The sequence below is a fragment of the Sipha flava genome, unplaced genomic scaffold, assembly GCF_003268045.1.
Source record: "Sipha flava isolate LNK unplaced genomic scaffold, YSA_version1 213_pilon_pilon, whole genome shotgun sequence".
Lineage (NCBI taxonomy): Eukaryota > Metazoa > Arthropoda > Insecta > Hemiptera > Aphididae > Sipha > Sipha flava.
In genome coordinates, this window is record NW_020272828.1 from 467,994 (window position 1) to 493,582 (window position 25,589).

Sequence of the window (25,589 nt, forward strand, 5' to 3'; positions counted from 1 at the left end):
AACAACCTTGATTCTTGAACATATAAATATTATCAATATAAAATAAAAAAATAATTCATTTTTTCATTTCTTTGTTTTTTGTTTTCATGTCCAAAATTTGTATAAAATGTAACAAATAGAAAAAAAATATATAAATATATATAATAATAAGGAATGTGTAGCATTACTGGACGAGAATATTTTAATATAAATATAAAAATGTAAATGGCATTAATATGTATTAAATGGTTAATGATTTATGATTAATATATAAATAATTATTGTTGTTAGATAAGAAATTATTTTGTACAAACACAAATAATAAAAAAAAAAAAAAACATAGAATAATTATAAATAAATAATAAATAATGACCACTTTTCATTACAAAAAACAATGGTATTTTTTTTTAATACTTCCTGTTTCCAGAATATTTTTTGTAAAATCAGTGCAATTATTAAGATTTCCGTGGTACCAGATCAAATTTTTATAATATACACTAATGGATATAATATAATAATGATTGAGGGTCTTCTTGGAAAAAAAAATTTCAAGTTAAAATTAAAATAATAAAAATTCGGTTTCTTTTTGAGCCATACATCACAACTCCTTAGAATTGTGTTTTGTTTGTCATGGACCTGAAAAATTATAACATTTATATTGGCTTGAATCAATTCTACATTAAAAAAAATTAATTATATTGTTTAATAATAAATGTGATCAAACTAAATACTAATTTAGATAATTAATGATTAATTATGTCAGTGTTTTATTGGATTGTACATGCCATTGCGTACATAGTGTGCCTAAGGGTAGGAAATATTTTTACCAATCTTCGCCAGTTGAATTATACGCCCTACCCTGTAGCATATTTATTAACCCTATGAAGAGGAAATATTAATTTGTATGGATTACTCAGAGAGTGAATTGTTTTTATAAAAATATCGGTATTTTGCTGTAAGTAAATATGTCAATTGACGTACCCGGTTATTTTTTTTACTAAAGTAGTGAGAACTTCAATTGACATTACTGAATATTCTCTTTTTAGAAATTAATTGTAGTATTTAATTAATTCAACTAAGAATAAAAAAAAATGTTAATAAACTTAAATGAATCTTATTCATTGTGAACAACAAAAACATGATTTTATATTACAGTATAGGCAACAATACTAGATGGTTAGACTAAATATAAAACATTAGTTGAATTACAATTATTTATCTTCTTACAATTGTTAATAAATTATGTATTTATCCAGTTATTATTTTGAATAAAATCTACAGTTATTTCAAAATATTTTGTTCTCTTTGATATTCAAATTTATTAAAGTTTATTAAAAATATTAAATTACATAAATCATACCCAAAAACTAAAAATAGTGACATTGAAGTTTGTTGGTGTTTAAAAATAATAAAAAAAAAAAAGGTAATATCATCTTTGAATAACTATAATGTTAAAGGTTAGAATATATAATTAAGATAAATAAAAAGAATAATCAACTAAAGAACAAAATATTTTTAAATAGTGATAGCTTGAAATACATAAAGGGTACATATTAATTTATACATATTTTTCCCATGCGTTCTATGAAAAACCAATAACTTTTATGTAAATGTTTACACCCTAAGGATTTAGGAAATCCTAATAGTCACATTACATACCCAATCCAGGTTTTTAACTAAGAGAGATTTTTCATGTGCATTCCCTACATACCATTATTTATTAATTTTTTGAATTGAAAAGTAATTATCTTCAAAATTTAGCGAGACCACATGTCTTCGGTACCTAAATATTGTAATATTAATTCACACCATAGACTTGACCACAAAAATAATAAAACAAATATCAATTTTACCATAATTATACATTTACTTCATTTACCTAGTGAATTTGTATCATTTGATCCATTGTTTGATTCCAAAGAATCATCGAGAGAACTTCCATGGACTGTTGATAAATCGTCAATAGTTGAGCCTCGTTTACTACCAGCAGTACCCATTCTAGAAGTAGTAACTCCGGTTCGTCTAAAATTAAAAAAAAATAGTTAATAATATTTATTAAAAGTAATATACTAAATTAATTTTGTATTAAATAAATATATAAGAAACCTGAGCTTGCTTCTCAGATTATTGTTTTCCCGGGATATAGATTCATTAGATTCCAAAAGTTCATCAAGATCACGTTGAATTTTACGTTTCTGGTGTTTTTCTCGGCTAATTTCTTCTTCAGCTTCTTCAATTTGCCTTTTAAGTGTTTTTACTCTAGCATTGCTCTAAACAAAAAAATAATATGAATTAATTCAAAACATTTTTATTTTATTTTATATTTTTTTAACTTACCTTTTCTACTTGTTCCTTATATTGGTCAACAGTTCTTCTTTCATCTTCTAACTGCATCACAATTTCTTTCATCTTCTTCTCAAGCTTACGGTTAATTTTTTGTTGTGATTGTCTTTCCCTAATTAAAAATTACACAAAACAAAACAAAAATAACAAAATGTAAATAGAACTTCTGGTTGCAATATTTCTTATTTATTTTTGCACACATACTTAGCTTCAGATTCCAATTGCCCTTCTAAGTTGACAATCTTAGACTCAAGGTTAGAAATAGCAGTTTTGGTTTTAACTCGTTGATTAGTTTCAATTTCTGCTAATTTGGCTTTCAGTTCTTTATTTTGTCTATCTAACAACATTCTGTTTGTTTCCAATTTTTGTGTTGTTGATCGTTCATTTGCCAAATCTATATTTGAAAATATTTTTTTACAAAAAAATATGCAATTAATATATATATATATATATATTCAAAATTTACCAGAATTTAATTGCTCAATTTGTATCATTGCCTTTCTACTACGTTCATTCAATGTTTCTGAATTGGTTTGTTCCTCCTCTAATTCTTCTTCCAAAGTAGCTATTCTTGCTTCTAATCGGCGTTTTTCATCAACCATTAATGTACTGCTAACAAAATTAAATACCCAATAAATTAAGTTCAAATGTTGTGATAATTATTATAACAAATACTAACCCCTTGTTAGAATTGCTATTCATTTCTTCGAGTAAATCGTCTCTTTCACTTTCTGCAACTCGTCTAGCTCTTTCAGATGCTGATAATTCTTCCGTCAATAACAAAAATTCAGCCTCAACTGATTTTAATTTCCGCTCAGTTTCTTTGGCTGTGGCTGATAGCTCATCACGAGAAGTTCTTGCCTCTTCAGCATCACGTGTCGCATCCTTCAATTGCACTTGTAATTTTTTCAGTTGTTTCAAAGCATCTTCCTTTAATTTATTATGCATATCTAACTGCTGTTCTAAATCTTTGTAATCAGCTTCAATCTTCTTGCGACCCGCCATTGCAGAAGACCTCTGTTTACGTTCATCTTCTAGTTCGGCCTCAATGTCACGGATTTGTTTCAGAAGTCCTCTACGTTTTTCTTCACTCTGCTCTTCTTTAGCCTAAAATATTTTCAAAACATAAAAACACATAATAATTAGAGAAATGAAAAATTAACCAACCACAATCAACATTTATATTAATATAGATAGTTTCTGATAATTTTTAAATTAATAAAATAGTTTATTTTTATAAATTACTCACAACAAGATCTCGTTCAAACTGAGCTCTTAATGCTTGCATATTCACTTCAAGTCTTAATTTAGCATCTTCAGTTATTTGAAGTTCATCTTCCAAATCTTCATTCTGTATACGTATCTCAGCCAATTGCGATTCTAATATTCGTTTAGCTTTTTCTAATTCATGAACCTATAAAATATTTTTTTTTTTAATTAAATTACAAAAATTATAATAAATAAAATGTATATACATTTTTATCAGCTGTTCCTTGATTGTTGATAAGCTCATCCAATTCATTTTGTAGAGTTCTCTTTCCTCTTTCCAATTCTTCAACTTTAACCATCAGCTCGTCAAGTTCTCTTGTCAAAGAAAGTACACGTGTTTCCTTTTCTCTAGCTTCCCGTTCAGCAGTATCACGTTCAATTGCCATTTGTTCTGAAACGGCCTACATAAAATAAAAATAATTATTAATGGTTGTAATAATATATTTAAATTAAATATTCTAAATAAATAAAACTTTATAGTTCTATACCTTTTCCTCAGCAAGAGTTTTGTCAAATATTCTTTGTTTTTTCTCAAGTTCAATAACCTTGGATCTTTGGGCTTCTAAATCAATATTAATATCATCTAATTCTGATTGAAGTTTCTTTTTAGATTTTTCTAATTTATCATTGATAGCTTGTAATTCTTCAATTTGTCGTTGTAATAATTCCACATCCTAAATAAATAAATTATAAACAAAACTTTTAAAATAAACAACAATGATGCATACCTTAATCATCTTTTTATAAGAAGCTTCCATAGCTGCAGATTGCTCAGCTTCCTCTTCCATCTTTTTCCTGCTTTCAGTGATTTGCAAGTTAAGAGCAACAATTTGTTTTTCCATATTCTTTTTTGACTCTTCTTCCTCTTCCAATTGTTCTTGTAAAAGTTCTTTTTCACTTTCAATTTGCTTCAGTTTTGAATTCAATGATAATTTCAATTTAGTTTCTTCTTCGAGAAGTGTCTAAAACAATCACCCAATATACATATATAATTAAATGATATAATAATACAGTAATAATAATACTCAAATTTGAGTGGTAACATAAATAAGAAATAGAATTTTAGTTAAGAATATCTTTATGCTTAAAATTAATCAAAAATCCATCATTTATTAGGAATATAAGCTATTTTACTTTAATAATAAACTGTTTTAAATATTATTATAAATTACAAAAAAAAAAAAAAGTAATTCAAAATACTAGGTTAGTCATTTTAAGTCTACTTTAATTAACGATAATTATTAAATATGAAAACAAATTTTAATAAAGTACTGCATATTTTATAGTTAACTAGAAAATCAAAAAAACTTCTATTAAGTATCATCTGAGTCCAATTTTAAATCTTATAAAATATAAGAAATTTACAAAGAACAAATTTACCATACAAAAATTTATATCACAAGAAAAGAAATATCTTTGTAAAATCAATAAAATCTTGATTTTACTCAAAATCTAAAATTCAGTTTAGATATTACAATCAATTCTGATATTCAAGGTATAGCAACTCAAATAAACGTAACTAAAAAAAATCATTGTAAATTATTATATTAATGTACCTGTGTTTCTTGTAATTGAGTTTCCATTGTACCAGCTGCTTTTTCTGCAGCAGAAGCTTTAAGTTCAGCTGCTTCCAATTGATTTACAATGGATTCAGATTCATTGCTCAGTTTGGAAAATCTATCAAGTAATTCATTTTTCGATCGTTCTGATTCAGCTAGTTTACTAAGTGCCTCACCTATAGAGAAAATATGTTAGTTATAATCACATTACACATAGAATTTAGTTTAACAAGATACTTACTAAGTTGAGATTCAACAATTTTACGCTTTCTTTCCAATTCAGATTTAGAAGATGCAGAAGCTTTGAGGTCAGCCGCAAGATCAGCATTTTCAGCTTCAAGAGTTTGTTTAGATTTTTCCAATTGACTTTTTGACTAGAAATAATAATTCACATAATAATAAATATATAATTATTTACTAGTTCAATTTTATTTTTTTCAAAGATTCTATCTGTTCATTTATAACGGAAATTTCTTGGCTGTGTTTGTGTCGCATTTCGGTAATAGTGATTTCATGTGATTGTGTATCTTCTTCTAATGATTTTTTTAAGGTTGCCAACTCCTAATAGGAAACAAAATATATGGATATAAAGATACTTCAAAGGTTAAGCATGGGAGTTTATGAAAAATAAATAATAAAAATATATAATAATTGTACCTGTTCTCGTTTAGCTCTCAGTTCGTGCTGAGCTGCTGTTATGTCCAAAGAATCCAAAAGTTCATGTTTTAAAGCTTCAAGTTCTTCATTAAGGTCACGTTTTTGTTTCTCAGCCTTACTTCTTGCAGTACGTTCAGCTTCAAGGTCTTCTTGAAGTTCACCAAGTTGTGATTCTAGTTCTCTAAGAGCCTTCTGAGATTGAGCTTTGCCTGTAAAATATTATTTATATTTATTAACTGAACACATTATACATAAAAGTATAAATATTTAATAACATACTAGCTGCTTCTTCATCAATTCTCATAAATGCCTGAGTTAATTCTTCTTCTCGTTTACCAAGTTGCAATTGTAAATCTTCTACTTGAGCTTTCTTTTCATTCAGTTGTTCTTTCAAATCATTAACCTTGAAATAATGTTTTAACATTATAATACATTGTTTTAAATATAAATCAGAATGCTCACCTCAGTCTCAACTTTACGCTTAGTACGATCCATCTCTTGTCTTTGTTGATTATCTTTTAATAAGCGTTCTTCTAATTCAGATATAGTTGTCTCATGTTTTGCTTTTAATTTAGCTAAATGCTTAGCTTTTTCTTCTTCTTCGGCTAATGTTTGTGCCAAATCTGAAGCTCTTTCTTCTAAAACCTTTTTTTCTTTTACTAGTTTTATATTAGTATCTTCAGCAAGTGCAAGATCTTCTTCTAACTTTTTGAGTTTGGCATCTGTCTGTACACGTTCTAATTGGAGTTTCTGTCTCGCACCTTCTTCTTCTTCTAATTGTTCTTCCAAATCCTAAAAGCAAAAATAATTTAAATGTTAATGTGAAACTCATTATTAAAATTTCAATACATGGTACTTACATTAATATTTATTTGTAATTTTTTCTTCTCTTGAGCTAAGGAACTAGATCGTTCTTCTTCTTCTTCAATTCTTGCTTCCAAATCGTGAAGTATTTCTTCTAGTTCTAATTTCCTTGCAGCAAGTCTAGCTCTCATTTCTTCAGCTTCAGCACATAATTCAACTTCTGCTTGCAGTTGTTCAGCCAAAGCGTTTTTCTCGTCTACTGCTGTTTGATATCTAAAATGTCATTGTATAAATAATTATAATTTTCTAAAAATTAAATAATTTAATAAATATACTTTTTTTCTAGTTCAACAACCCCACGCTGTTGAGATTCTAATTTTTCCTTGACTACCTTTAATTCTTCTTCTTTAATGGATAATACTTCTTCTTGTTTAGTAACTTCTAATAATGGCTTAACTTTGGTGTATAATCTCCACCATTGCCAGTTTCTCAGTTTTAAGTATGCTGAGCAATTTCGCTGAATAATACGAATGGCATTTAACTGTTGTAAACGTTTTTGATAATTTCTTCTAGCTAAATATCCTCTGCAGAAAGCCTGAAATCAAAAGATACAAGAAGAACTAAGTATTTATAAATTTATATTAATCAGAGATACATACTTGGAAATTCACAATAAGATCAGAAATTTTAAAGTCTCGTTCTTCTTCTAAATGAGCAAGTACACCAGCTCTGAAGAATATTTTTGATTGACCAACACGATAGAGATTTGTATCGAGTTCAAGAGCTTTAATCATTTTTTCACAAGCCTTTTTGCCATCCATGAAACCTTTGGGTATAGCATTAGATGTAAGCAATTCATACCGTTGTCTGAACTCCTGGAATGGAATTCGATTGGGAAAACCTTGTCTACAAATTCTTATTCCTTCTAACACTCCATTGCAACGTAACTGATCCAGCACAAGTTGAGCTTCAATTTTACCAGCTCTTTTTTCATGATTAGGGATAATACACCTCACAAAATTAGGATTTGTATTTCTCAAAGTTATCATCAACTTATTTAATTGTTCTTTATATAATTGTGATACTGTACGGAACATTCCTTTTCTTGTCCGTGCTCCAAATTGTGTATCTGTAAGAGCTTGATGTGCTATACCAACAATTTCAGCATCCTTCCAAATGTGTGCAACAAATGGATCTTGAGATGTTTGAAGAAGTTGAACAATGTTTTCATTCAATGGGTCCATGTTCTTCATTAACCACTTATGAGCAGAATAATCAACTTTTCCAGCATAATGGATTATAGAAAAGTCAGCAACACCTCTAAAGTCAGTTTTATGGAATTTTGGATGTACACTTTGAGCAGACATTAATTTTTCTACAAATGATTTATCAGTAGCTTTTGGGAACCAACATTCTTCATCCAATAAAGCCATAACACCCATAGGCTATTATAAAATATCAAAATAATTACAAAAACTTAGGAAAAATAAAATGTTTATTATAAAAATCCTTACTTTATCAATAAGATCAATAGTAGGTTGTAAATCCAAACCAAAATCAATGAATTTCCATTCAATACCTTCCCTTTGATATTCTTCTTGTTCTAAAATAAACATGGTATGATTGAAAAGTTGCTGCAGCTTCTCATTTGTATAATTAATGCACAATTGTTCAAATGAATTCAACTAATTAAACAAAATAAATTAAAATTAAAAATTGATATAAATAAAAAAAATTATAACACAAAAAATTACTTCAAATATTTCAAATCCAGCCATATCTAAGATGCCGATAAATGAAGCTCCTTGTCTTTTAGATCGATCCAAAGAACGATTAATACGGTTAACAAGCCAACGGAACATACGTTCATAACATGCTTTTGAAATAGCTTCCACTGCAAATTCTACTTGTTCTTTTGTCTGAGCTTTAGACACATAATCTCTGCCTACTTTGATACGAGGTCGAAGGAAGGCTTTGGTCATTTCAGTAATTGATAAACCCAAAAGATGAGCTACTTTTTGTGCAACTGTATTATCAGGTAATGTTGCTTGATCACTATTACGTTCTTGTTTAAATTGCATATTACCAAACAACATAACAGCACTTACAATTCGGAAGATAGCTGTAAAAAAATTGAAAAGTCATATACATTTATTCATAGGTAAACATTTACAGCGGAACAAACCAGAATAATCTTCAGTAGTCATTCCCATGATATTCATAGCATTTACTGTTTCTTTAAACTCAGCAGCATCATCTACACCAGGAACAGGGAGATTTCCATTTGTAAGGAAACTATAAGTTTTGGGATCTTCAAGAATAAACTCCTCTATGGAAACGTATAAATTAAATTTAATTAGAATTTTACTTTTGTTTTATACTATCTTCATAAAGTAATAAAATAATTTATTTTATAATTTTATTTGAAAATAAAAATTATATACTCTTTTGTTCAGACGATGCACCACAAACAAGCTGGTAGAAAATGTGGAATGTACGTTCATCTTTAGCTTGACGTATAGCTCTTGATTTTTCCAATAAGTATGTTTCAATGTTAGCACCAGCAATAAAACCAGACGCATCAAAATTTATACGAATAAATTTACCCTAAAATAATTTAAAAAGCATAGTTAGAATTATTTATTTCTGAGTTTTGAATAACACTTACAAATCTGGAAGAATTGTCATTTTTTACAGTTTTGGCATTACCAAATGCCTCTAAAATGGGATTTGCTTGTAATAGTTGTTGTTCAAGTTCACCCTAAAAAAAAAAAAAAATTAATTCAGTTAATCTATTAAATTAGCATTTTTATTACTTACCTCAAAACTAACATTATTATTACACTAGTAAAGTAAATATTTCATCAATCCAAATGGAAAGCATGCAAAAATTGTAGTAAAATAATGTTAATCATTTAATTAAACCTAATTTAATAAATTACCTAATGTAATTAGGTAAATTATTTCATGTGATTGTTCAGTAAAAGTGTAAATATATAATTTTTATACACAATAAAATACTTATATATGCAGTGCTTGACTTGAGGGGGATGCAGGGGAATGGAGTACCCCATCTAATTTTTAGAAATTTTAGTGTCCCCCTACTATTATGACGTTATAATTATACCGCTCAACAAGTCTTGGGGACGATATTTTTCTTTAAAGTAAACAGAATTCCCCTTCATTAATTTTGCCAAGTTGAAGAACACTGTATATATTTTGTATAACATAAATATATTTATTCTCATATTAAACATGAAAATATAATATTACTGTTAATATTGATTTCAAAATAGATTATATTCTATAATCTATAATCAATGCTATTAATAAATATGAGATTCAACAAATTATTATGCAACATAATTTATACTTACAACAACTAAAGCTGGGCCAGGCGACTATAATGTTCCAGGGAAGAAACATGAAAAACAAAATACACAAATAAGTAAATAAAATGTATATTAATGTATTGTATACAAAAGTATTGGAAATAAATAGTTGTAGCACTAGCTTAAATAGTATTAAGTATTTTAAATAAATAAAATGTTAAATAAAAATAACAAAAAAAATAATAATTCTAGCATATTTTAAAAATATATAATCAGTTTTTTAATACTTAACAACTAAGGATAAAAAGATTCATTCTTTAATAAATTTAATTGGGCAGGGTAATTCTGTTAAAAAAAAATAACTCAAGACAGCTAATAAAGGCTGCTAGCAAATTTATTCAAACCTTTTTTAGTAAAAACTAAAATGCAAAATATTATGCAATAATTTTTTCTGAATACATATTATTACAAAAAATATTATAAGCAGGTAAATAAATAGACAAATAAAATAATGAGAAATGTATCCAAAGCAAAAATATAGTTTTTTACTATACTAAATCTAATAGAAGTCAAACAATTTAAAATATTTTACAATAGACTATACTTATTATGTATTCAATACAGTCACTCCGTGTTTTATAGGAATAAACAGTTGTCATAGATAAAATATTGCTATACAATAATATATAGATATACTAATAGTAAATAGTTATCAGTTATAATTCTTTAATAGGAATCTAGTACTGTACTGAAATATGTATATCATACATAATTTAAAGAACGTTGACATATGTATTAAAAATATAATTGAATCAAAAGCATAAATTAACTTAATCAAATAATTTTAAATAATTATAAATTGAATAATAATTATCGATAAGTATTTTTCTTATCAGTATAAAGTAATAATCCTAAATATACTATACAGTGCGATATTTGTACGCACACTCAAGAAATATTTATCAAAGGCTAGCATGTAGCTTTCAGGAAAAAAAAACTACCTAAGTATTAAATACTAATACCAACTAAAGAACCTGTTTGTATTATCTTTTATTTGGGTAGAACCACTCGTAATCTACACGGTTCCTTTATGTTCATAAATAACGATGACTGATTAAGTGATGAGTTATGACTAATAAACAAATTATTTTTAAAAAGAATGTTATCTCACTTATTTTATATAGTATTGAAAACATTTATTTGAAATAAATTTGGAAAATTAATATCGAAACAAAATTAAAAAAAAAAATCATTATTTATTATTTTGCAATTACACAGATTCATCACATTTTACTTTTTGTTATGGTTTGGAGACAGTACGTGGATTTCATTTCAGCTACCTATAGCTCTACAATTTTGTTTATATGCATGAAGGCACGTCATAAATTTATGTTTGATATTGAGAATATAAAAAACTTAATAAAAAAAATTCAGCGATATGAAAAATGATAATTACCAATACGAATATTTTAATTTTATCTTTCAAGGTATCATTCCTTTGAGTTTTACATTCTTCGTGGTTTTTGTGTTGAATTGCGATTTCTTTTCTCCCATTTAAATTCACGTTTGTATACGCAGCATACAAGGAACGTGATGATTAACATAAACGTGTGACAAAGACGACGTTATGCATAAAACGACTTGCTCTAACAACATATAAAAAACGTAGCCTTATATGTTTTATGGACCCATTACACTATGTCTAAGAAATAGGACTAATGAGCCCGAGTTGTTCTTATCATCGAATACAGACTATCACATATGGACACAGATTGTTTCCTCGAGGTTTGTGTAAATATAAATGTTGCATTCGTTGTTGTTAATATGGTATTATTTAGTATATTTTGCAATTCAAGTTATGAACGTTACAATATTACATTATTATTAATAATGTTTTTAAACAAACCGTAATAATTTGTAAACAACAATTACAAATATGTCCATCAGCTGAACATATATACGTTTTATTATACGTTCGAATAATTCAATTGGGAAATTTAGGATTATTTTTGTTGTGAAATTCAAATCTAATAATTTAGTAAAACAATATTAGTATAATTAATATTAAATAATATTATTACATCCGCAGATAAAATCGATAACTAACAATAAAATTCAACTATTTATCATACCCTTTGCATATCCCATGGATTTCAAAAAAATACTTCAATATTTTTCTCATAAATTGGAATAACATTTTTCAAGTATTTTAATAAGATATAAGGCTCACCATATATAAATCAGACGGCAACCTTAAATAATTAGTATAAGTTATAATGGGAATAATAATAACGAATGTTCTGATTAAGTAAGGAATTATAGTAAATAAAATATTAATGTTTTTTCTTTTACATGCACCGTTAAACTAAGTACATTTTTTAAAATCACATTCACGAGACCAGTTGAACACATATTGTTTCTCTCCAACGTCGTGATAAGAACAAGGTGCTATTATTTAAGGCAAAGCGGTGGGTTTAGGGACAACTTTGAATCAACCAAGAGCAAAACGCAGCGAACGGGTAAATTACAAAATATTATTTCGTTGTTTGATTTTAGGAAGGATTTTTAACATCGCCGCGGCGCTATCACTATAATAATTCCATAATAGGTCTTCTTTGACTGTAATAGGTTGTTGTACTAATACGAAAAAAAATCGTCAATTCAAACAACAGACAGAAGGCCACACGGCCAATAAATGAGTTCTATTTAACATTAATACGTCGTAATAATATACAACACTATGCGTATAAAAAAATAAGACAACTGCTATAAACTACTACAGAAAATCTTATTGCGTTAATTTTTACTATTACTATTTTTTTTACACTATGATTTATTAGCTATGAATAAACATGTGTGTATAAACATACAAACGCCGCATTTGATGTAGCTGTATCTTTATTAATAATTTCTCCAGTTTTGGATTATTATTAATTGCTATTGTAGCTATTTATTTTTAATTTATGACATGTCTCTAACTTACTAACAATGAGAAAAATCAATCTAATATCATCATATTTATACATCTCAATATATCTCACAATTACATCTATATATTTATCTACGACATGGTAAACTGATACTACATTTCAAAGAAAAATTCCAGTGATTTAATTAAATACGAAAAACTTGCATCGACTAAAATATTTTATTATTGTAATAATTGCATAATGCGATATTTACCACATTTAACTATTTAGTTTTTAAAAATTACAATTATTCAAATATAAATCTGAATTTATTGAAACCAGTGTCGAAAAAATATTGTGTATTTCTGGACGATAAATTTTCAATTAAATGAATGTTCTGTTTTATAAATATCTAATTGCTTATAGAATCCTAAAAGTAAAACCTATGATTTGAAGTCAACAGTTCCTCAAACAATAAATAGTGAACCACGTTTGATAAATTCCATTTAAATAAACTGTTTAATTTATTAAGTTTGGACAGTTCGGTTTATTAATTATAATATTTATAATAGATTATAAGTAAATTAGGGTATCACGTAAAAAATAAGTAGTGACAAAAATATACAAACACAAATATTTAAAAGTATTAAAAAAAAAACTTTCAAAGATATTGTGAATCGTCGCCACTGGGATTTTTTTTTTTTTTTAATGAAGACTAATTTCGATGTATAATTCTAATAATAGTTAAATCATTAATTCGTAATCAAAATATATGTATATAAAGATTTTTTAATAATTAAAATAACGAAAAAACGTAATCAAGGCATTAAAATCTTAATTATTAAAGATTATGTATTCTTAATTTCAAAACAACAAATATAAAGTAAGAAATAAAAAAATTGATTTTGTTAATAAATGCAGACTACCGTCTTATTGGTGTTATTAAATATTTATAAAAATTAAAAAAATGTCAAATAAAACAATTTTACTACCTATATAAATAACTATATTGAAATATATTTTAAAAAATATCTCGAAATGACTTCAGTTGAACACACACACACACACACATGATTAACACAATCTACTGTAAATTAGATTTATAGATTGCATAAATTAATTAATTATTTAAAGAGAGAGAAAACATTATAATTACAAGTTGCTAAGTAAACTAGAATTAAATATAATTGAATACGGAGATTTGCAGTTACAGTTTATCACACGCGTAACATAGTATTTTATTGTATACATATTTATGTCCAATATACTGATCGATCTAGAAAGAAAATATGGATTTTAAAAACATATTTGAGTATTACTGTAGCCTACTTAAGACAGACTTCCATACAGTTTATTTTAATCCTTTTAGATTCCACCCAAATAAATCAGGATAGTCTAAAATTAATTATCCTTAGTTTTAATAACTTTAAGATATAAATGAAATCAATTAAAAAATTGAACCTCACTTCTGGATTTTAATTGGTAGTAAAAATTCTTCTCGCCTCACTAGGTTGATTAGAACGTTTGATAGTACAATAAATACTTACTAATTTAGGCGAATGTTACACTAGTAATAGACACTAGACAGTAAAACACCGTGCCCGATTCCTTAATTAAATTATCATCTTAATTTAAATGTATTACTCAAGGCTAGAGGCATGAATATTAATACAAACTTAGGGATATCGAAAAAAAGCTCATAAAAATATAGATGTTAAAATCGATTTGTTAACTAATTTTACTTTTAGTAAACATCAATTTTTCGTTATACTTATATACATACATTCATTTTATGATAGTTTTATAAGCACTTAATTAAGATGAAAAAACAGAGGTTAGTACATTTCAATTACAAAATTGTTTAGCATTTACAAATTCTGATAAATTTTAAAATATTTAGTATTATATTCCAATATAAAATATTTTAATAACATTTTTAAAACATAAAACATTTAAAATAAATCGGAGCTTAAATATTTTATGTTGAAAAATTAAGCTTTCCAAAGTGGTTAATCTGGGTTATAAATGAATTTTGAAACTAAAAATAATTTATAAAATTAAAATTTTTATAAGTAGATAATTATGATTTAAAATTATTATTATTTTACTGTTTTATTTTAAAATAAAGTAAAACAATTTTTACTTAGACAGTAAAACTTTGAGTATAACATACACTTGTTTTCCTAATAGTAACGTTAATAGCAGCTACTTTGTCTTTCAATCAATGACAATTCAATGATATGGTAATGGTATAATTAGTATCTATTCGCATACCCAAAAAGAGGTTAATGCATGCAATAATCATATGTGTGTTTCGGTAACCATACGGATGTATTATATAAGTAATATGTGAATTTGCACATGACACGATTAAGAAAAGAAAAAATTGTGACCATATGCGGGAACTGATCAGTTTGGCGCCAAATAAGGCAACAAACTTCAACTTCATCCTTGTAGATCTACGGGAGTCCGATAAATCTTGACATTATACTTTCACTGTAAGCATTCGTTCCTCTACAATATGGAATAGATTGACATTTTTTCTTTTTAACGAAATCATTCTACCAAATGGATATCAAATGAATTATTACTACTATTATTACTATTCGCTCATTTGAAAAAATAGGATTTTAAAAAATATTAAAAAAAAAAAAAAATAGTAAGAATGTTTGTCAAAAACCAGCGACTGAATTTGGATTTATCATTTTAATACGAAAATCAGCGTGTAAGGTCGCTGGAACAGTGAGTAAATTAATAATTAGGCATTCAACGGAAACCGCCTAGATTTGAATTGACTATACTGACGATACAGAAATTGACGATTATAACTCCATGATAGTAAAGTTAGACATGAATATTTTTACTGTCTTTGGGTCCATTCATGGGTGTTTAGCTGTAAACAACAATGACGTGTTCGCTATTATTCCAAACAAAATAAGGACAGATTATATATTGTTCGAGCCAATAAAGATAATAGCTTTCACCGTGTTTGCCGCCACCGAGTAATGATTCGTGCACATTGCACACGCCGCGCAGCTCTTTAAGGCAAATATTAATATTCAACGGATGAAAATACAGGTACATACAAGATAAATGTATATCGTGCGTCAATCATACAGCAATAGTAGTATAGGCCAAGTACATTTGCGCCTATCAATTAGAATGATAACAAATCACTAAGATATATAATCAGTGTAATTTTTGATACGACTCTAGGAAACATATGGTCATAATAGAACAAATATGGAAAGAAATATTGCTAACTTATAAAGTTAAGGTCAACTCCATTCTGGTTATAACAGTACACTAGCTTCATCGTAAGCATCGACGGATAAAAATGGATTTTTAGCACAGATTTCTTACAAGTGCACTATAGTAGGTTTTTACACGCATCCATCGGTATATGATACTTGTCTAATGAATAAAACAACAAAATTGATAACTAAACGCTTGCAGATTAAAAATCACGGGTTATTACATGAATTACTTTTCAGATATCTATCTAAGAGCCTAATATAGAAGTGGGAGTGGTTTTAAGTAAAATCAACATTACGCCTTCATTTCAAACCTACAGAAATGCTGATGTACAAAATCTACACTTATAACACTAATATCCAACATATACGTATAACATCGCTATTCGTTGTACTAATGTAATGGTATTTTTCTATTTCTAAAAGATATAAAGCAAACACACTAAATTATTTTGAAATATAATATATTAAACTGACAAGAGAAGAAATATATTAAAATATACCTAATTTATTTCCGTTCATTATTCCATTAAAATATTGTAAGTAACTAAGTTTATAAGCGTAGTTGAAATGTTTAATATTTATTTATTTTAGATTTCAATTGTTTTTCTTATTTATTTAAATAAGAAATAGATTATTTTATTTGATTAATTGCTAATTGATTAGGTGAGAATCAAGACTTAGATTAAATGATAAGCAGATCGAATTTTTTATAAATACAATATGACTGATATGAAGTTACTTACAGCGTGTTGAATCACTCCCTTGGGTTTGGATGCTGCTACGTAAGCTAGGTATTGGATTACTTTTTTCGTGTTTTCTGTTTTTCCAGCACCTGATTCTCCAGTACATAATATTGACTGATCTTCGCGATCTAAAATGTCAAAAATACATAAACAATTTAAATATTTTGTTTCATCAACTAAAAAACTCATCATTATTATTTCTTTAATAAAAATATTTATTAATGTAACCTTGTAACATCGATCTGTATGCAGTATCGGTGACTGCAAATACGTGAGGTGGTACTTCATGCCGTTTATTGCCTTTGTAACGTTCCATTATGTTTTCTGTGTAAATGGGTAATCTTTTGTACGGATTCACTACTACACAAAAGAGACCCGAATACGTCTGCAAATATACAAAGAAAAATTTAGAATATAAATGTAAAACCATTTTAACATAATAGCGAAATCCTAATAAATGTAATGATTTGCAGTAAGGATTTAAAAAAAATTTTTTTTTTAGAAATTACTCATTTGTATGCATACATTTAGTCGTTAATATTGTACACTATTACGATAGATCTAAGAATATAGATTAACCATTAAATTTTCTTTTTGCATTTTTTTAAGGGTATATTAATATTGTTGTCGTTTAATAGTTAAACTTTATCATATTCAGTATTGTTATTAATTTATCTAGAGTTAACAGGATAGGATACACAGCTATTTAGTGGATATACAACTAATTTTAAGGACAACTATTTAACAAATGAAAATACTAACCATTAAAAATAACAATGATTTTAAAACATAAATAATTTTATACTATTGTATATTATGACGATATAATCATTTTATAACTTATAAAATACCTGTATTTATAGTAAAATTAGGGTTTTAAAATAATAAAAAAGCTAAGGAATTCTAGTAGGTTTTGTGATAAAAATTAATTTAAAATAAATATAACAATCAGTTACAAACGAATCAGGACTTTATTATAAAATCAAAATGCAAAAGTTAAAATTCCAATATTCTTTTATTTTGATTATTCAAACAGAGAATGTCAAGACTCAAGATAACTACAAAAAAAAACCTGTTGTACACTAACAACATCCGTTGTCGGAAAAAATACATTTTATACATTTAAGTGCTTACTTCTTAGATATTTCCATGGTAAAAAAAACAATTATATTTTTTCAAATATAAGTTACACAATTCAATAGTCATATTAATAATATATGTAGAGAATAAGTGGTAAAATACTTTAATAATAATAGATACCTTTTGGATAAACTACGATAAAAAATCCAAGGATTTAAATTTTTAGATTTGAATAGAAGTAAAAAATATCTCTAATTACTATTAAATTCTCAAATTATATGTATTGATAATATTATATAAAATAGAAACTAATGTTTAATTATAAGATAGAATAATTATACTTTACATATAATAATTTAATAATGAAATACATCTTATAATGTATTCACAATATGTCATATGTCAATTTAGAATCTAAAATATCAATGTTTCACGATTTTCAAGGAAATACTGAAATTCCCTATCGTTTAAAAGCATCCTATCGAATCGCCTTTTAATTATTATTTAAACACGGTTAATAACTTAATTAGGAAATACTTTTTTTTCTTTTTTAAAAAAAATTTAAATATAAAAATTAATTGAATGAGTTTTTTAAGCAATGATTTAATTTTTAAATGGCAATATTGCACTGACAATTCAAAATAAAAATAGTTCCTCCTTACAGTTACGTAAATAAAGAAACTAATTAAAAATTAGTTCTCATAATATTCTTTAATAAATTTAACATAATTTGTTTTATATTAACTTCAGATATATTTTTCACAAAAATAAAAAATAGTTCTCGAATATTTATAGGACTAAGAAATAATGAATAAATACATGGGTACCAATATTAGTACTATTACTAAAGCTAATAAAATTTACTAAAAGTTATAAAAGATCACATTTATTTTAATAACATATTATTGAAATAACTGCAAGTCATTTGACCTATTTGATTTCTACAAGAATTTTGGAATGGCCGTTAAATCTGATTAAACGGTGATAATTTCCCAACAAATTCCGTGAATGATTCAGTACACCCGACAAGGTTTCTCCTTCGTTTTGTAATATCATTAACTCAAAAATGGACCAGGATTCCAACATACCATTATTGTTGCGATTACTAATCGGTTACGACAAATTACATTTATACAGTACACTATAGTCAATAATAGTGGATACGGCCTCAAAAAAATAAAATAATAAAAATCTAGAAAATATAGGTAATTAAGAACAATAAATTAGTCCATTAAATATTAATAATTCAAACACAACGATTAAATAAAATTATATAAATAGAAAAGGAGAATATAATTTAAAAAAAAACGCATATTTGTTGGAAAAGTGTCATATATGTTAGATGACTCATGGGCTTTACTCATTCTTCGGACATGACCACTCCTCTTTTAAAGAATACGCGTATGGAACTACACGCAGTATGCACAGTAAATATTAATTATAATATTGCATAAAAATATTTTGACTATTTACAAAGAATTATTAGAATGAAACATTTTAATGTATTAATAAGTTCTGGTTATACAACTTATACTAAAAACAATTTTAATAAAATGCTTCACTTCGTTTCGAACTATTTAGCTTCAAAAATATAATAATGTAATAATAACTATGATAGATTAAACATTTAAAACATTACGAAAAAGTATTATAGAGTTCAACAATATTTACTGTTATTTCATTAAATGGTTCGATTTGAATATACTGAGAATATATATAAATAAATAAAATATACGAAAAATTCCGTTTAAACTGTCAATTCATTTTTTCCTATATATTTTAATTCTTGATTTATATATAAAACCGCAGCAATAACGATAGTTATTGATTAAAAAATAGTGAAATTAAATTAATAATAAAATTAGCAAATATTATTTATTAAATGATTCTATTGAAAATTACAAAACACTTCATTACGTAGAACATTGCATCAAATATTTTTGATTTTTAATCATAAATAGTTATTTCTACCATTAAATTGAATTTGATCTTAATCAATTAGTCTTTTATCAGCAATATAAAAACAAACAATTAAAACCATTTAAGTTTACGTCAATAAATCAATAATTTTTACGAGTTTTATATAACAGATTGATAAATTTTGGGAATTTTAAGTAGCAATTTATACTAACTATTCTACTCTGTATTTACGTATTACTTTTAAAGCTGTTACATTAGTATTGGGGTGTTCGTAAAAATTATTTTATTAATGCATAAAGATTATATACCAAACAAATAGTTGATTTATCTAGGTTTTATTTTACAATCGAGTATTAATGTTATGTTATATGATGGTGGTCACTAACCAAAATCATGAATGAAAAAACAAGGAATATAAGTATATAGATCTCATAAGTCATGATAATTTATTTCAGTTAAATTATAATATAAAATGAAAACATGGAAAAAATAAGCTAAAAAGTATTATACATAATAAAGGTTAATAAGACTACGAGGGTGAGTTGTTCAGACAAGATTATGTCACACTGGCTGACCTGAGATGACCTGTCTGCATTCCTAAGTGCTTAATAAGAATAAAGATTGTGGTGTTTGGGTACATTTTAGAAATCGAAACTCGAACGTTACTGCTTCATTTCTTAATGAACGAATTTAAAAAATGAATTTAAAAAAATACAAAACTTATTTTTAGAAAAAAAAAATATTCGTAGTGTGGTTTTTACATATGATTGTAAGTTTGCGTAGAAATACAGAAACAACAATCTAAAAATACTACGTTTAAACTAACTACTACTATGTTGACCACCACATGTATATTTGTATATTAAAATATCTATATTTTGTAGTTATTCTATTTTTGTATTCTAGATATTTTTGAGAAATATTTCTATATCATTCACTAAAATAATTACTAACCAAAAGTAAAAAATGAAGTTGTAAATAAGTAAATAAGTATGTATAGATTCTGTAACATTAATCAAACAAATAAAATATACCAATGAAAGTATATACCTACAAAACAATAATACTAAAAATATTGATCAACTTATTTAATTTAAAATGTCAATTTGAATTTTGTTACATATTTATTACTTAATAATAACTACATTAACTATAAATAATATAATAATATAATATGCGTTTAATAACAAAACAAAAGTTTTAGTACTTTTGATTTAATAAATCTTAAATTTATAATTGATATCAGATTCTACAATATAATATCTTAGTTAATTTATGTATGTTTAACTGCTATAGTAAAGAAGACTGTATGTATTTACCATCATTATTTTATACACATTAATTATGAAGACATTTAAATATTTTAGATTATTTATAAGCTGCTATTAAAAATTATATTGATGATCAGTACCTATTACATTACCATAGTTATACTTATCTTTATAACTAAATAATTTTTATTAAATTAAATTAGGATAGAAATACGCTCAATAAATCATAGTTTTGAAATTTAATATGAAATTTTTGTTACAAATGATTTAAAAAAAAATTCAAAATATAAGTGTATTGTTAACTAAATACCAAGTTTATAAGAAAGTACTTAAATTTAAAATAAACCACAACTGTATTACACATATATGTCAATTTTAAATACATAAATGTAGAATAGGAATGTATGATTTAATAAGAGAATATTAGTAGTATATATATAGCATTTATGACTCTTGTAACAACAAATCATTTGGTAATAAGTAGTCATATTTTATATTTTTATTACAAGGAATTTGATCAAAACAAATAACTAGAAATCTTAGAAATCTATTAATTTTATTCCATTAAACTGGTTATGTAATAAGAGTTAAACCTTACATTCACACTATATGTATTAATTAAACATTACTATTTAATATTTCCATTTATACAATATTGAACTATAACATGACTATACTTAACCATTGACTTAAACTAATGGGAATAGCAGGATAGTTGGTTGCCTTTCTTACAAATGTATAGGGATTCAGGATTTTCTTAAGTGATACAAAAAATCTGATAAATTTGAAGCATAAAAGTTCTAATGGAATATAAGTATTTGTATTTCTTGAAATATCCAGAGATCAGTCTTGTTGATTATGTTTTTAAATTTAAATTATTTTGAGGTATATGTAGGTAAACTAGTAATGGTAATTGAAAATTTTTTTGAGATCATTAGTCTTATATATTGGTGTAGTATTTATATTGTTTTTTTTGGTTTATGGGTTATTGGTTGTGAGATACATGTCTCGCCCAGAAATCAAAACCTCCGGTAACGAGTTCAAACATACAAATGTACAATTAAATTAGCTACCTAACCTCGCTTGCGGTGGTGGAATGGGTACCTAGGAGCCCCTGGGGAGATCAACAGGACCTTTTATTATTACATATTAATTAATAAATATTTTTAGTTAATTGTGCCCAATTCATCCAATTTCGGATATTTTAATAGTAAATGATTGGTGTTTTACCATTATATTTTAATATTACATTTTGTATATGGGTAATTAATATGACACTATGAAGGGCCCAGGAGACGATCACCCTTTTGCCTCCTTGGCCAGTCAGCTCCTGCCCGCTTGACCACAACACCTCCTTTTTGCTATTTATAAGAGTTAAAAGTAAAATTTCCTAAAATAAAGGTGATGTTTTAAAAAAAGTTAAGATAAAGTATAAACAGTTTTACAATGATTAAAGTTAAATAACGATACAGAGTAATTTTTAAATCGTGAGTATAGAAAGAAATGTATATTTACATTAATATATTAAAATACATATAAATACATTAATATATTTTTAAGCTTTTTTTTAATCAAACTTTAAATAAGTACCCAACTTAAGTTTTGGCAGAACTAAATAAATATGATACAATTTTTTTATAAAAATAATATTTGGGTTCATATGATTTCGTATTTAAGACTTGAAGAAAAATAATTTGAATTTATTTATTTAATTATCTAAAGCACAAAATGTGAAAGAAATAGACTATGCTTTTTTAATTGTATTTGAATTTATTTTCTACCTACACTGTTATGAAGATCTAAAATAAACCTATTGTTATAAGTAAACATGTATAAAAACACTTAAACATACAGTTACAATAAATTTATAATTTAATGAAAATAAATTATATGAACTATTCAAATTAAACAAGTAAAAATGTAGGTAAGGGATATTATTGACAACCTTGTATTATTGACTACTTGTATAATTTTGAAGCCTAATATGGCTTATAAATTATCTTAAACCATATAAAACTTTCACATTAAAACCATTGCAATTTAACTAGTTACTTGTCTAAATTTTTATATTTTATTAATATTGTCAAATATATACATCTACAATATAAATTATTTATTCATTCATTTCACCAAAATTAGTTTTAATAAAAATTATACAGTAAAAAAGTACATAATTTAAATTCAATCAAATATCTAATGAAGATTTAGAAAGTATTTATACAAAGAACTTTGAAACTATTGAAATCAAATTTTAAACTTGTTACAAAATTAGTATCTCAAATTTCAAACTTATATAAATTGGAAATATATATCCCTAAATAATTATTAAGAAATATTATGATTAGTATCCAGATTTATATCATATACCTACTTAATTTAGTTATTTAGAATACTTGATATAATATAAATACCATACGCATTAGAATTTATATTATATCAGGTATTTTATCTACACACTTAAAATTATTATTATTTGATATAATAGACTAAATTAAACTAAAAATAAAATTCAAAATATATTGAAAACTGAAAAAATTCAATAGACAGAATAATTAATCAAAAATTCCAATCTGTTGACTAACTTATGAATCACATTCATTTAATAAGTACATTTTTTAGTTGCCAATCAGATTGGCAACTATTCATATTCAAGAAAAAAAAAGTTGCTTATTTCAGCAAATTAATAAATAATATTTTATGAATAAGCCATTGGTATATAAAAGAAAATAAATATGATCATGAAATATTAATTACTCATAAATTAATAATTGAGATCAGAAAACCAATTTTAGCTTATGAGAAGTTATGTATGATAAGCAAGATTTTTAAAATTGTTCAACTGTGTAATTTGAAGATTTTAACAAGTAGGTAGTTATTATGAGTAGAGTTTTTGTCAGAATTTTTTCATAATAGTTCAAAAAAATCATGACATGTTTTTAACACTATTATATGTGTAGGTTAGCGCCTATAGGTACATCAATTTCTGGCAATGTATCAGAAAAACAATTATGTTTTACCATGTTAAGTACCTTGTGCACATGCCCAGGAACAACATCAACACTTGTCAAACCACTGTGATAATTTGATAAGAGATATAATTCAAATGGGTGAATAATTTGCTTAAAATCAAATTGTTCAAATGAAAAAAAAATGATAATAGGTATTTTCACTTACGTATATCAACCCAGAATAGTAACGGTCTTTGATATTGTGAAGTACACAGGCTTCATTCAGACACGTTAACTCAGCCATATCTTCACTCTTGTCAAACTTGGGTGGATTCATTTTTTGAATCATGTCCTTGTCAACAAGTGTACGCTTGCCGGTTTCGGCGATCTCCACCTCAACCTCGTCGCCTCGCTCGCCCTTGATACCCGCGGACACGAAGCCCTGGGTCTCGTGGGGCACCCACACCAGACGTTTCTGAGTCCATTCCGCTTGTGTGGGCTGATCGTTGAGCTGGTTGCGATCGACGGCCAGGTATTTCATGAACGGATCCGAACGGTCGGTATCCATGTCCATAGCTGCGCGAGTGTCACTTCTCCGACACGCACTCACAGCACACGGCGGACAGGAATAAAAACGTTAAAAAAAAAAAAAAAAAAGAAAAAAATAAGTGAAACGAATAAATAAAAACCTATGACGTTAATCGGTACGCGGATGAAAAATCCCAAGTCCGGTTTCGCGCGCGAGTCGGTTACGAGAAGTCGGTGGCGAACACAATATCCGGATTGTCGCTACGCATCTGGCGGTGGTGGTGCCCGGTGTCTGCGCGACGACGGCGTCGGCGGCGGCGGCGGCGGCGGCGGCGGCGACGGCGACGGCGGCGGCGGCGGGGACGACGACGACGAAGAAGAAGAAGACGAAAACGGTCGACGATGGTACGTCTATTTTATTCCGTGGAGAAAACACCGACGCGACGTGTACGAAATACTTGGTGTCCTTATGGGCTGTCGTTGCAATGCACGCAACGGTCAGGTGATATTGTGCGGTGTTATGACGTGATATCGGTGCGGCGCGTAACGCGGCTGATATTGTTGTTCGGTGTGCTATCGCTGTGCCCGCGTCGAACGTTGTTTACCCGCCGACGGTTCGCGTTGTAATGTGCGTGCGAGCAAGTCGTGCTGCTGCTGCTGCTGCTGCTACTACTGGCTACCACCGGTTACTATACAACCATTGTGCCGCTGATCGGTGCCGTACCTGGGAGAAGCGGTTCTTTATTATACACACGGTCCCGCGGTGGGATGACGACGGACCGCGCGCTGTAACACGCCGATAAACATAACCAACGGGCGATGACGTACGGTGCCGCCGATACGAGTACGCGGTATTGCCCGAGCGCGACGTGCGCACGCACACGCCACACGGCGACCGACCGGCGCGCGTACGGGTGCGTGCGCGCGCGGCGCGCGCAACAGTCAACCGACGCACAGGCCCGCCACCACGAGGCTCGCGCAATTCCCTGA

At 27.2% G+C, this 25,589-nt stretch overlaps 1 protein-coding gene across 3 annotated transcripts; it reads right to left on the bottom strand.

Annotated features, from left to right (window-relative positions):
- Positions 1-350: 350 nt before the first annotated feature.
- Positions 351-24,668, bottom strand: LOC112682884 (myosin heavy chain, non-muscle). 3 transcript variants are annotated; one of them, XM_025553646.1, is made up of 30 exons: positions 24,298-24,668; positions 17,081-17,237; positions 16,853-16,980; positions 9,989-10,012; positions 9,280-9,372; positions 9,056-9,218; positions 8,797-8,940; positions 8,366-8,733; positions 8,126-8,296; positions 7,271-8,056; positions 6,947-7,206; positions 6,668-6,884; positions 6,270-6,599; positions 6,087-6,210; positions 5,808-6,016; positions 5,583-5,711; positions 5,392-5,524; positions 5,148-5,326; positions 4,320-4,553; positions 4,080-4,265; positions 3,798-3,992; positions 3,572-3,736; positions 3,002-3,429; positions 2,789-2,931; positions 2,527-2,716; positions 2,317-2,434; positions 2,086-2,249; positions 1,859-2,001; positions 1,691-1,762; positions 351-615 (listed from the first exon to the last, which is right to left on the bottom strand). In XM_025553646.1, exons 1-29 carry the CDS (start codon positions 24,643-24,645, stop codon positions 1,737-1,739), a joined length of 5,955 nt encoding a protein of 1,984 aa, XP_025409431.1. In that variant the 5' UTR covers positions 24,646-24,668; the 3' UTR covers positions 351-615; positions 1,691-1,736. The 3 variants fall into 3 exon arrangements, with proteins under 3 accessions (XP_025409431.1, XP_025409430.1, XP_025409433.1); XM_025553645.1 differs by having other exon boundaries at positions 2,789-2,934; XM_025553648.1 differs by lacking the exon at positions 1,691-1,762 and having other exon boundaries at positions 2,789-2,934.
- Between the last annotated feature and the right edge of the window lie 921 nt (positions 24,669-25,589).